This window comes from Podarcis liolepis, assembly GCF_965112155.1.
Source record: "Podarcis liolepis genome assembly, chromosome: 5".
Lineage (NCBI taxonomy): Eukaryota > Metazoa > Chordata > Lepidosauria > Squamata > Lacertidae > Podarcis > Podarcis liolepis.
Window position 1 is genome coordinate 61,881,825 of NC_139556.1, and position 14,313 is coordinate 61,896,137.

General features: G+C 53.5%; 1 protein-coding gene across 1 annotated transcript; it reads left to right on the forward strand.

Moving 5' to 3' along the window:
* The first annotated feature begins 10,261 nt into the window (after positions 1-10,261).
* On the forward strand, positions 10,262-13,669 carry NKX2-3 (NK2 homeobox 3). The gene is made up of 2 exons (XM_083505176.1): positions 10,262-10,746; positions 12,502-13,669. The coding sequence occupies exons 1-2, from the start codon at positions 10,419-10,421 to the stop codon at positions 13,113-13,115; spliced, it is 942 nt and encodes a 313-aa protein (XP_083361302.1). The 5' UTR covers positions 10,262-10,418; the 3' UTR covers positions 13,116-13,669.
* Positions 13,670-14,313: the final 644 nt, after the last annotated feature.

Genomic DNA, 14,313 nt, shown 5'->3' on the forward strand with positions numbered 1-14,313 from the left:
CAGTTTCAGGTTAAGAACGGACCTCCAGAACGAATTAAGTACTTAACCCGAGGTACCACTGTACTGTAATAAGTGGGCTGGTTTGGAAAATCAGGTTTCTAGCTCCGTATTGGGAGGAATCAGATTTCACTGTAAAAGGTACCAGTGGGTACGTTTTCCTCTTCTGCAATAACTAGGACAGAGTGAGGCTGCAGGTGATGTGAGGTAGGAAGTAGTGGCAGGAAGGTGTCGGGGGAATCAGCTGGTGTGTGCCTTGCGATCTGCTCTGTCTCAAAGAATTCTGGGCATTGTAGTTTGTTAAAGGCTGCTGGGATTGTAACTCTGTGAGGGGTAAACTACAGCTCAGAATTCGTTGCAGGTGGGGAATGTGTTCTAAGGGCATATATTTTTATTTATTAGTGCTACATCCCACCTTTCTCTTCCAAGGATTTCAAGGTGGTTCTACCTGGTTCTCCTCCACCCCATTTCATCCTCCCAACCTGTGAGGCAGGTTAGCCTAAAGGATGGGGATTAGACCAAGGTCACCCAGTCCCAGGTCACTCTCCCAGGTCATAGTCCAATGCTCTGACCATTATGCCACACTGTCTGTCCCCCTCGAGATCCTGCGGTCGGTCCACATGACCAGTGTCCTCTGCGGAGGTGGCTGGACTGCCTGGCAGCGAAGGCGCCCACCCGAGGGCCTCCCTGGGCTTCGCAGCTGCTGCTGCTGCTGCCCCCCGTGGGCGCGTCCGCCCGGACGCTCCGTCCACATTCCCTCGTGAGTTTCCCACATAAATCAGCGCGGGCGGAGCGCCGGGAAGGGCACTTTCTCATCGGGCGCTGCTGACAGGCAACGACAAACAGACCGGCCTGAGAATAACCACGGCCCGGGCCGAGTTTACACAAGGGCAGGCGCTGTGTAAATATGGAGCAGGGATGGGAGGGAGGGAGGGCGAGCCAGCGCCGCCGCCCGCTCCAGGCGAGGTCCTTAGACCCACTGGACGGGATGGGGGGAAAGAGGGGGCACGGGAAGGGAGGGGACGCTCCAATTTATCTCCTCGGGGGCCAGGGAGAGACAATGCCCCGACGGCTGTGGCCACGGAAGTGCAATGCATTAAAATCCAATGGGGCTCACTTGCTTCAGGCCGTGGGGACACGATCCAGCCCAAAGCAAAGGGCTTCAATCCGGCCTGGTTCATGGTCAGGGGTGATGAGAGTTGTGACTCTCCAGACGTTGCTGGACTCCAAGGCTGCCAAGCCACTTCTGCGCTTTAAGGGTGCCATCTTGTGCACGTTTACCTAGGAGTAAGCCCCTCTGAACTGAAGGTCCGGTGAGGTGGTAGACCAGGCATAGGCAAACTCGGTCCTCCACATGTTTTGGGACTACAAGACCCACTATCCCTGACCACTGGTTCTGTTAGCTAGGGATCATGGGAGTTGTAGTTCCAAAACATCTGGAGGGCCGAGTTTGCCTATGCCTGTCATAGACTTCTTCTTTGGAGGTTTTTGAATGCAGGTTGGGGGGCCATCTGTCATGGATGCTTTTACTTGAGATTCCTGCATTGCAAAGGGTTGGACTAGATGATCCTGGGGGTCCCTTCCAACTCTGCAGTTCTGTGATGCTATGATTCTATGAGCTGTGGAATGCCCTCAGGCAACAACAGGTGGAAGCGCGCCTTGTTGGTGGTGGCCCCTGCCCTCTGGAGCGCCCCCGCGCTCCTCGACGGGGAGACCGCTGGGTGCTTCCGAAGTCCATGAAACACCTCCTCTCTGATTCTACAGCCCTCTGCTAATGTTGGTATACGTTGTTGTTGTTGAATAGCCGGATTATTCTCCCTCGGTATAACAGGGTCCTTGTTTTGTAACCTTGCCTTATCTAACGATTATGTTTTAGTCGCTACTTTCCACGCAGCCACATACCCGTGGTTTATTTAATGTTGGTTTTGTTTCATGCCTGCTGTTGCTGTTATTGTTATTATTATTATTATTAAAAATGAAATGGTTTAAATGTTTCGATGTGCTTTTATTTCTGCCTTCGTAAACCGCTTCTAGATTTATTTGTAATGGTAAGCGGTATATAAAATATAAATAAATAAATTGACTGTCTACAACCTACTTTTGAGTAAACGCGCGTCGGTTCCCGCTTTCAGGGGCAAAGGCTTTTAAGTATCTGCTTAATTTCCCCACTGAAATCAATGGAAATTCAAAACTCTTCCCTTTGGCCAATGTCTTGCCAACCCGCTGAGTGAATTTTAGTGGAGAACAGTTAAGCCAGTATCAAACCGGGGGCTACGCCTGTGTTTCAATCCGCGCCGCCTGCCTTAACTGCTCCAGGGATGCCCGCTAGCAATTCCTCGGACCTCACGTGGAAGTCTTTTAAATGCGAGGAGAGAGCAGACTAAGCCAAACGAAATTCGTCAAAGGAAGTGCTGCCCTAGTCGCTTTTTAAAAACTAACCAAAGGAACCAGCTCTGCTCTGGGTTCCAAGGTGAACAATGCCAGCTGCGAAATCGAGAAGCTAAAGCCCATTAGTCAACCGCTGTCCCGAAAATACAGATACCTGTAATTCAAAAATGGTTCTCTTTTGCCTTCTAGCTTGCGTGAACAACATTCACACGTGTACGCACACCGTCCGAGAGCGAAGGAGAAAGAGATGGGTGTCCTTTTCCCATACGAATCTAGTTGCTTCCAAACCAAATCTTCCCGTACCTATTTGCTTGCATGGGAAAAAGAGTTTAGGTTCGGGTTATAAAAAGTCAAAGGGTCCTGATAAAGCAGCGACCCGATCTAATCGGTGTTAAGCATGGTGAAGTCTCATTGTTTTCAATGGGCAATCTTTAAACCTCCTTAAACTGTCGCTTTTGAATCAGTAGGACAAGAAAGCGCTTAATTTTCTCTCTTCTGGATCGCGCGGATTGTATCGCTCTGACGATTTCTGTGCCTTAGTTTATTAATTACTTCCGCCTTTCCATACCATGTCTGAAGGGGGTTTGCAATGAATGTCAGTGGCGCAAATACTAACCAATAAAATAATAATAATAAAACTAATAAGGTTCGTGGACCAGATTTGGAAGGGGGAAGGAGCTGGAAGATGGTGCGGTCTCTGAAGGTGCGCGTGGCTGCATTAGATATGTGGGGCTGTGGGCGCAGAGGTCCTGGGATTGTTGGTGGGCGGGGGGCGCTCAGTCTTCCAAAGGGCGCACATTTCAGAATTCAGATGACTTGACAGGGCTAAGTCACCTGAACAACTTTTCCCGACCCTGCGTTACTCACAGTTTGCGCGCCTTAGACAGCAGTCCCACGCATACTGACCCAGGGCGAGACTCGAGTCAACACCGAACACCGTGGGACTTTCTTTCGAGAAAGCATAACATAGGATTGCAGGCACAGAATTAATTTCCCCGCCCTTCCAATTAGGAGGGAAGTTCGAATTCTCGCTGAAGATTTTTGTGAATGGGTAGCAGTTATTTTTAATTAAGTACCTCTAGGGCTGCAACGGTAGTCCGGCAAATTAATCCACTGAAAATGTTTTGATGAACTAAAAAGATGCCTCGGAATAATCGGTCAACGTCGTGTTTGTTTTAATATATTATTACCATAAAACTGCAGGAGGCAAGCGCTATTTTTAAAAAGGCGCTGCCTCCTGAGTGTCAACGAATAAAGGGGTGCCTCTTCTTAGGGGAGAGGTCTGCTCAACACACGTTGGCACATCTAAACAGAAATATAACATATATGTATACATTATATAATGGAAACATATGACCAGTCGAAAAAACGCCCTCAGTTTCAAGGGAACTTTCGGCTTCCAAGAACCCCTGCTTAAGATCTACCTTGCCGTCTGCTGGAGAGAAATCGGGGCGACCCTCTGTGCAGCCCTCCAAGATCGGCTGTTCTCCCCAGATTGTTAGACGGGGAGGGCCGAAAGAATCCTGGCTTTTCTAAGGCCACCTAGAGAGATGCCTAGTCTCGCGTTCCTGGCTTCCACGTTTACAGACCCGCGGAAGCTTCCCAAAGCTGATCAAAGGCGCCGAGCTCGCTAAAATGGGGCGACTTGGATGTTGTTTGTTTATTTGCTTGTTTGTTTCGGGGCCATTAGCAGCCGGACGTGTCGGCTCTGCCGGGTCTTCTCCCCGGCCTGCGGGGCTGATGGAGCCATTAGAGGCCACGAGGGTGGGGGATCCCTTCTGCGGCGACAGGGCTTCCTGCTCCGGCCGCGGCTCCAGCCGACATCCCCCTCGCTTGGGCGGACTCCGGCTCCATCCATTACCTTAATCCCTTGTCTAAACAGTGCGCAGCGCGGCTGGGACAACGAGGCAGCGCTCAAACCAGGAGCGGGCAGCGAAAAAAAGCTAATGGGCTCGAGACAATAACCATTAAGAGCAGCGCCCTCCGTGTGCCCCCCCCCCCAAAAAAACCCCGACCCACACCCAGCGCGAGCAGGCGCGCAAAGAGGGAGGCTTGGAGACAAGGGGAGCGTGGCTTCTCCCACACCCCTCTCCGTGCAGCCTCAAGAGTTCCGCAAAATGGTAGGGTTTTGTTTTTGAAGAAAATAAATTTTAAAAGTAGTACGGTTTGAAGGTTTGAAATCCGAGGTGGGAGAAAGTCAGCGACGCGCATAGATGGGATCCAACAACAAACTCTCCAAGTCCTGGCGAAGAAAACAGAGAGCCTCGTGGCGCAGTTTGGTGCCATTCAAACCAGTGAGTCAAGCAGCCGTATTTGAAAAGATGCAACCGACGTGCGCAAGAAGGTCAGAGATAGCCGGTGGGATTCAGTTTCTTTTTATTTAAAAATAAAATATAATTATTAGAATCTCATATATATGTTTTCCTGCAACTCAAAATGCGAACGTTAATGTCATCTGACTCTCCAAAGATGTTCAGAATTTCGAAACAGCATTAAGCTTCTAATGCTAGCGTCCTAAGCGGGCCTACAAGGGAGTCGAGGTAATGAGTCCTAATGCAAACTTCGGCTTCCTTTGGGACTTCCTTCGAGTATGATCTGGGTCAGGGCGCAAAACAGAAGGGAAGATATTACGCAGGCCGTTCAAGTCAGTGCAAATAATAACAGCAACGTTTACACAGCACTTTTAAAGCGCGATCCTACGCATGTTTGCTACATAAAAGTGATTGCGCTTTATCATTGAAGTACGCTTCCGTGGCTCTTACTCCCTAGCTCTTTAACATGCATTGATCCTTACTGACAGCTCGATATTATTGTCCCCATTTTGCAGATGCGAGACTGACGCTGGGAGAGGGCAGCTTGCAAAAAGCCACACAGTTTCTAGCATAGGTGAGAGATGTGCACCAGCGACTTACCTCTTCAACAAATACCAGGCGCGCGTGATCAGAGCTCTGTATTCTTTCAATATCTGCTTTGTGTGAGAGAGTTTTCGCAAAAAGCCCGAGGTGCTCGCCTTGTTTCTCGCTCATTTATCCCTTCAAAACATTTATCCAGGCCTGCACGAAACAGCAGGAGGAGCCCAGCGCAGGGCCTAGCGCGCAAAGAACACCATCTGAAGGGCCAGGATAGCTCCCCGGGCCTGTGGAAAGAGAAACTTTGCCAGGAAGAAGAAGAAGAAGCTCTTCTCAAAGTTGAAGAAAGTGGTTACAGTCGAGCCTTGGTTTGGAAAGAGCCTGGAGGTGCCGAGGAGAAGGGTAAGCCGAGGAGAAGGAAAGGGGGTCCGGGGGCGCAACGAGCCTTGCAGAGAAGGGCTGGGCGCAGCTGAGCAAACTCCAGCCCAAACCACCCGAGCAGGGTGCTGTCCTTTCTGCGGCCTGGGCTTACTCTCTGCAGTCCTCGACGGAAACCATCCAAGCTTCCAATAATCCCCCGCCCCCGTCTCCAGATTCTCCCAGGCGAGTACTTTCAAAATATCTCCTCTGCACGTCTCCTCGCTGCGGTCGACGGCGCGGTTACAAAGGACGTTTGCCGGGCCAGGGCGGTTGTTTTGTTGTTGCCGTCGTTGCTCTCCAAAGGTAATGCAGGATTTCTGCTGCAGGCTGCCCGTAGGCAAGCCCCAAGGGGCCCGGCGGGAGAACGCGCCCTGCCCGCGCGAGTCTCTGCCCAGACGCCTTGGAGCGCGCAAATCCTCCTGCCCAGATGCCGGCCTTTCCCACTGCGTTATGCTGGCCTGGCCCGGCGGAGCTGAACAATCCAGCTGTTCCAGCATCAGCTCAAGAAACCTTTTCCCCAACTGTGTGTGTGGGGGGGGGCGGCAGTCAGAGACAACAAGCCCACCATAACGGGGTCCCTTCGGTTGGGAAAGACCCACTGGCCAGACCTTGTTTCCCCATCCCATTGTGGGCTGCTTGGCTTGGACGCCTTCCTCCACCCTGTCCCCAGACCCTGGCAAATGAGGACCAGGCAGCCCTGAGCAAGACGGCCTCCCTCAGCAAGCAGGAGGAAGGCTGCCGGGAGTAAAACCAGCGGGATCTGGGCTGGAGTAGGTTAGTCTTGGCCGAGGACGGAACCAGGAGAGGCCAAACCGCGAGGATAAAGTGCACATTTTAGGTCTCCCCAGGAGATGCTATCTGGATGGATATACTCCAGTGAAAGAGAAACAACAAAGAAACTCGCGGCACCGGATTAAAGGCTAACACATTTATTGAAGTCTAAATCTCCTTGGGCCAGAACCCACTTCCTTAGATGCACAAAGTGGTTTCCTAAGTGGATAAGTATATATAGGCTGAACGCAGAGAAAGGCGCGGGGGCGGGGAGAAATTGTCGCGGGGAGTTGAGCTTAGATTTTTTGGAAAGGGAGACCAGAAGATCAAGCAAGAAGCATTGGTAAGTGGGTCACGGTCCTATCCAGAATACAGATGACTGCCGCGTGCCAGCCCGTATTAACTCGGACAACGCTCTTCGGGGACCAAACAACATTAGCCGTGCCCGCTATGGATCCTTGCTCTGCGCCTCCTTCTAACGCGATGCCTTCTGTCGTCTGCCAACAATGCCCCGCTGCTATTGGCTTGAGCCAGACGGGTCAGTCTCCGCTCAAGAGAACAAACGGACCCAATCCAGATAGTAAAAAAGAGGAACATCCTCAAACCAGGGAGAGCGTTTAAATCCCCATCAAAATGCTGCGGAAAACCTCAAGGATCTCCACATACTGACGAGGACGCTTCAAATGTTGATCCCGGCATAAAGCTGCAATAATCGAAATTAATTAGCTAATTTGACGCTGTGGACCATCTCGGAAGTGGTCAGTTGGCTTCAGAAGTTAATTGGATGCTCTGAATGAGGTGTCAATTGATAGCGTAAAATCATTTTACACCATCGATCTCCAAATGACTATTCATCACCAGGCACAGTCAAGCTGGTTGGATAGTGTATTTATTTGACCAAGTCCTGATGCCCAGAGACGGCTAACCTTCTCCGGCCCGCGGGCCGCATTGACGACCAGGCCTCCCTCCGAAGGCTACATGCCAACGATGTACGGTATTCGCTGTGCTTGTTTTGACACATCTGCTGTTTTGCATTGTCAAGTCTTTTGTTGTGTGCCTGTAGGTTAATAAAAAAAAAACCCCACAGCATTTATTTATTTTTGTATACACACACACACACACGCACCGCTATCGGCTTAGGTGACCCGCTTCTTGGGCGTCTCAGCGTCTCTGTGGTGAAGACCCAAGTCCCAAAAAGTTTTTGGCCACAATGAAAGTATTCTCGTATTTAAGGTCCACGGGGTACTTTTGCTTTTGTTGCAACCAGTTAAAAGGGCTTTATAACTTGTCACGGAAACTAGGCTGTTTTCTCACTCAATCTGCTGCTGTAGATTTTCAGCCGATCCTAGGCCTGTTTACTGAAAAGGAAATAGCGCTGTTGTTCAGCTGAACTTTTTCTTCGGGCTGCCGCCCAAGCAGCGAATCTAAATTGTCAGGAAATATCTGGCTCGAGAGTTGATCGCGTTGGCTTCCACAATAATGCCCTGCGGATAAAAGGTAGGTGCAGATTGCTGTGCCCGTGTCTCCTGGTTAATTCGTCTACTCAGAAGTAAACGCCATTGAGTTCAGTTAGGAGACATTCCCCGTCGAGTGTGTGGAGAATTGCAGTCCGAGGACACAGTCCTTTTCCGATGGTAATATCTACAAGTTTTGCAATAAACGTTTATAATGAAAAATAATAGAATATCATGCAAGCTTGCAGTAATTTAATTTCACAGTAAACTAATCGCACTGCAAGCTTATCGTTATTTATTTGCATCAAATCTATTTAGAGGAATTGTTTAGTCAACGTTCCATTTTTTAATTTTTATTTTTGCCTTGAAAAATCTGTTCCACACCTTCATCTCTAATTCTTTCAGTCCTTAAACGAAGGAGAATCTTCGGCGTTTCTTGGGCTCCATCAAAACACACAAATGGAGGGGCTGTGAAGGCTCCTTGCCTCATAACAAAATTTCTTGACAGGCTGGCAAAAACCGAGGCAGTCGCAAACCTCGTACAATAGAAAGAGTGTCTTCCGTTTATATTGCACAGACACCGAATATAAATGCTTATGTCGATGGTTGCATTGACTAAGCGACCACCGCCTGATAACAAGAGGGCACATAAAAATCCGTTGGTTTCAATGGGAACATTAACTCTCTCGGATTGAAACCTCGTAGCTTATCCGAGCCGAGGCCACCCTCGAGGGGAAACCCCTTGCCCAAGAGCCCCCTAATAAAAGATAAAAGCCTTCTTTAATCTGTTCTTGAGTGGAAAGGGAACTTCCACTGGGTTACCGCACTACGTACAGTGCTCTGCAGTCCCCCCCCTTCAAGAAATCAGGAGCAGGGACTTGCTGGCTTCTTATGTTTGTTTGTGGGGGGAGAACAGAGCCTGGGAACAACCCACCCCCCTTACCGGGCTCTCCGGCAGAGCCTCCCAAGCTACCCTTTGCCACCCCTGTTACTATTCCCCAGAGAGGACGGAGGGACCGGCGCTTAGGGACAGTGAAGGAGCTTCGCACGAATTTCAGAAACGGTCATTGACACTAATCACGAAACCCTTTCGATCGCTTTTATTTTAAGAGAGCTGCCCGGAAGAGCCAGAGTGGTCTACCTTCTTCTTTTGGGTTCCCTGAAGCGCTCGCCGGAGCCCAACAAAAACGCACACCTTTTCCTCGCGAGTGTCCCCGGGGAGTCACTATAAGAAGAAATAAAGAAAATTAAGATGCAGGAGGGAAAAACGAAACTCAAGAGCCCTTTTAACTAACCACAGACACATAATAGGAGCAAGAAATATAATAATAATAATAATAATAATAATAATAATAATAATAATAATAATAATAATATCCCAGTACGTAAGATCAGGAGCTTAGCTTTGAGATGCCGCTTTCGCAGACTGTTTTATATCCATGTTACACAAGCCATCTAAGTTGGTGGCCATAACCACACATTGCAATAATACTTGCCTCTGGATATTACTGCTACCTATTACTACTATTATTGCTACCTATTATTACTACTACTACTTCTACTACTACTAAACTCATGCATATCTCGTCCTACGCCCACATTGGTACTGGCAAGCAGCTGCGTCCTAGGGTTTGTCTTGCCAAAGGTATGCGAAAGACCTGCGTCTCCTCGCGGGCAGGTGACCGCCGGAAGAGATTTGGCGCTCCCTCCACAGGCCAGTTGCCAAGCGGATGTTGAATGTTAAATTGGACAGATTACCCTGTCCAAGATAGGGCCCTGTCCCTATATTTACTTCGCCCCGCGACAGGACAGTTCACCCCCCCCACACACACACACACATACCTTCCCGCGTTTCCTAGGTCCCATTTGCCCCAAGAAAGGCGAGTTTCCTCTTGGGCCCTTTCCCCAGGGTGTTCCTTTTTTTTCACTTCCTCCGAAGTTTAAAAAAAGAAAAAACCGCGAGTGGTAAGTCCCCAAGGGACGAGATGGAGGTAGATCCGGAACCACAGGAAGGGAAAGCAGCGGCAGCGCTGTTGTCCAGGGAAAGGCGGAGGGGGGGTTGTCTAGCCATGGGGAGGGGTTGTGGGCTACCTCGGTTCGGACTCCCCCGTAGCGCGGATTTTTCTCCGCCTCCTCTCGCCCCGACGGCTGTGCGCCAACCTGTGTGACCCGACGGCGTGGGTGCCCCGCGTAGCCTCCCGGTGCAGCCCAGCCTGCAGATTTCTCTTTCCGGCAGGGTCTCTCTCTCTGTGTGTGTCACTTAGGGGGCCGGCTCAAGGCTCCCCCGCCTTCCAATGGGGGCGCAGCCCGCGCCCCAGCCCGGCCCCTCCTCGCCGTGACGCGCCCGCCCTGGCCGCAGAGGCGGCTCCGAGTCCAGAGGCTGCAGCTGGTCGGCGCAGAGGCTGCGACTGCAAAGGCGGAGCGGCAGCCTTCCCTTCGCATGGACGCCCCTTAGCCGGGCTTGGCTGGCAGGGCGCGGCGCTCCTGCACCCAAGCCGGCTCGCTCCCCTCTTTCCCACGCACCCGTCACCCCCTCCCAATGATGCTCCCCAGCCCCGCCACCTCCACCCCCTTCTCGGTCAAGGATATTCTGAAACTGGAGCAGCAGAGTCTCGGGGGCTCCCTCGAGTCGCCCTTCCCGGTCGCCGCCGCCTCCTGCCTGCTGGGGTGCCGCAGCTTCTCCGACGGGGAGGACGACGACGAAGACGACGAGAAGCTGCCCTTCCTCAGCTCCATGGCGGCGACGGGGAAGAGCGCCGCGGATGGGGGGCTTTCTCCAGGGAGCTACGTGCAGGCGGTGCTGCGGGGCACCTGCGAGCCCAAGGCGCTGGCGGGAGAGGGAGAAGCGGCGCTGGATTCCGGAGCCGGTGAGTACCAGCGAGAGCGGGACCGGGACCCCAAGAGGGAGGCTTTATTGGGGAATCGTAGGGCCAGGCGGGCGCCCAAGTCTCTCTCGGAACGCGGAGCGATTCCCAACCTTTCACATTGCCAGGATAACTAATTCCGAAAGTTTCCCCTTCTGGATCGCAGCTTGGTTGCGCGTGCGTGGCTTGGAACCACCGTTTCTCCAGCCAGATGAGATGCTGAAAGCGGGACACGCGACATCCGCGTCTCTAGGAGCACGTCGGCAACGGTTCAGCGCTGCTCAGAACTGCTTGGGCACCTCCAAACCCAAGTCGCTTAGGCGGACGCCTCTTCCCTCCGCTGCAAAATATCTGTGGCTCCAACTCACAGAGAATAAGAGGCTAAGTCCCTTGGAACTTTGAAGGACTTACTTCCGAGTAAACGTGCTTAGGCTGCTGTCATGTCTCTGAGCGTAAGCCTCCCTGAACACAACGGGACTTCCCGTTGGGTAAAATGCACCGGATTGGGTGGTCACACTGCAGCCCTGTTCGACTCGGATGTAAGAGCTCAGTTAGTCCCGCTTCCCCAATGCAAGTTTGCCTCGGAGTGCATCCCAATGCCCCTTACTTGAGAGCAGGTTCTGTGGACCTGGCTTACAAGAAAGCGTGCTCGGTTCAGCCGGAGACTTAGGCAGAAAGGGGACGACGCGTTTGGCCACGCCGAGCCATCCATCTCCTAAAACAGGCAAGGAACCGCTCTGAGGCCCAGCCTCGCAGCCTTGGTGGTCTGGCGGCAAGGAGAGCCGCCTTGGTGGAATGATGGTGCCGCTGGCTCCAAGCCCCCTCTAGGAAAGCACCCGGGGTGAGGTGGAGCGGAGTGGGTCGAGGGGCGGTCAAAGCGCGAGGGGATCTAGTTGAGGGTCCTTCGCGCCAAGGTTTTGTCCGAGGCGCGGCAAGCAAAGTCAGTAACGGGCCTGGCCTGGCCTCCCTCCCTCCCTGCAAGGAAGGAGATCGTGTTCGCACTGCGGGATCTTGGGGGGCATAAAGACTGCCGTCTGCTTCCTAAGTGGGCATAAATCCATTTCCCAGTCCTTGCTTCCTTCCGGCTGCCGTAAGCAGTCCTGGTGGCACAGGGGAAAACACACACACTTCGCTCCCTCAAGTTTTTCTCGAGTTGGCTGAGCTCCTGCAGAATGCCAGGCGGCGCTGGCTCCTTCGTTTGCAAGGCCGGGAAGCAGCGGCCATATTCCATTGCGGAAGACTCAACTTTCTATATAATAATATTAATATTAATACTATTACTAATACTTTGCAAGCCGTGTTTCTAATTTGCTCCGCCTATAGAACTACAGGCGCGCTTTTCCGCTGCAAGCTTATTTTGCGGGAGAAGAGTTTTGGGGTTGTTGTTGCAGCTGTGTCTTTATGCCCTTTAAGGCTGCGGTGATACGCAGCCTTAACCTGCGCGTAAGCCCCGTTGAACAGAGCGGGACTTACTTCTGGGTTAACCCGCCTAGGAGTGCCCTGTAAGACACCGACGGAATTATGTTGCGAGCATTAAAAAAGAAAACGAAAACAGATGTCGGCCCTTCCAGGTGCCGCGCAGCGTGTGCTCTCCTCTCCCTTTAAATAATGTATTCATCTGGCTTGATAAATGCGTAAATGAGAGGCTTCTGCAAGGTGATAGGGGGGGGGTGTCAATGTGTTGTACCGGTCCCGCAGCCCGCAGCTCCCCGGTTCTTGACTGGAGCATCTCTCTCTGTTGTTCCCCGTCTTCTGCAGGGAAGGAGCCCACGGAGGAGTCGTCGGAGCGGCCCAAGGCGCGCGGCCGGAGGAAGCCTCGGGTGCTCTTCTCGCAAGCGCAGGTCTTCGAGCTGGAGCGGCGCTTCCAGCAGCAGCGCTACCTGTCGGCCCCCGAGCGCGAGTTGCTGGCCAGCAGCCTCAAGCTCACGTCCACGCAGGTGAAGATCTGGTTCCAGAACCGACGCTACAAGTGCAAGCGGCAGCGGCAGGACAAGGCCCTGGACCTGGGCGGCCCGACGGCGGGGATGCCTCCGCCGTCGCAGCAGCCTCCGCCTCCGCCGCGCAGGGTGGCCGTGCCCGTGCTGGTGAGGGACGGCAAGCCCTGCCTGGGCGGCTCGCAGGCCTACAGCGCGCCCTACAACGCCGCCGCCTATCCTTATAATGGCTTCCCCAACTACGCCTACGGCGGTTCCCCCGCGGCTGCTTACGGGGCCGGCTACGGCTGCAGCTACCCGGCGGCCAACAGCGGGGGCCCGTCGGTGCCGCCGCCTGCGGGGCCCTACATGAACATGGGCGGCTTCGCGGGCGGCGCGCAGCCCCTGCACCAGGGTCCCGCGGGGCCTTCCTGTAGTCAGGGCATCCGAGCTTGGTAGCCCCGGCCGACGGAGAGATCGAGCAGCGAGCGCGGTTCAGAGCCACGAGCCCAGTCCCCGGTCGCTGGCTGGGGCCCGGCGAGGCAGGCGGGCAGCCGGAGAAGCGGCGCTTCCTCCGACGGGGAGACCCGACCACGCAAGAAGGTGCGCCGCGCTAGCACAGGACGCGGCTCCATCCTCCACCCTCAGCACCTTGCCAGTCGACAGCCAGCCGTGGTGCAGTCCACGGTGCTAAGCGGCCTCGATCGCTACGCGGCGGCACTGGCTCTGCTGGACACTCTTCCCATTTAGACTCTCTTCCCTCACTCCCGGCGGAGCTGCCCGCAGCCAAAGCTCTACTGGGGAAAGGGGCGCGGCGGGAGACTCCGCGCCAAGGCCGAGCAGGGACGGGAACGGGGGGAGGCCTGGCTCTGCCAGAAAGCAGCTTCGCTTGTACAAAGCCAAAGCCAGGGTGGAGGCCGCCGCGAGCCACCCGTTTTTGTTGTTGTTGTTGTATCTTAAAAGTGTATCGATGTAGCCACCGCTGCAAGGAAGTTAAAGGATCCAATAAACCAGGTGCAATATCCATCGCAGGCTTCGCGCTGGCGGGGCGGGAAAGGCAGGCGAACGAGCGAGCGCGTGTGCGACTTCTGGGTTCCTCCTCTGGCATAAGTGCCCCTTCCAGGTAGAGCTCCTCTCCTCTTGCGCAGGGTCTAAACAAACCACGCTGCGCACCTAAAATGCGCAAGTGTTGCAGGAAAAGTCGAAGCCACAGAGCCGCTTTGCCATCATAGACGGCTGTCTCTGAAGCTTCTCCCTCCTTCCTCCTCTCTTCCTTCGACGGCACCCGTTTCCCCCTGCTTAGAGTCCACCTTAGATCCATGCAGCTTCTAGCTGTGGGACAGTTATTCTAACCCATCAGCCGAGGTAGATTCATGCCGCCTCCAGCAATCTGGAGGCACGAAAAGTGGGGGGTGTAATCCGGAGTAACTTAATCCGGAGTCAGTTCCTCCGGAGGGCAGGCAAGCCCAAAGGAAACTCGCCCTGTCAGGACCCGGAGCTGCTTCCAGGAGCTCGAAGGGCGCGAGGGCTGCGGAGCGTGCGGCTCTCCAGACTACAACTCCGAGCACGATGGGAGTTGGAGTCCTGCAACCTCAGTGGCCCGCAGGCTCCCGGTTCCTGAAGGGAGAAGGTAGGCCCGTACGCCCGTCGACGGGCG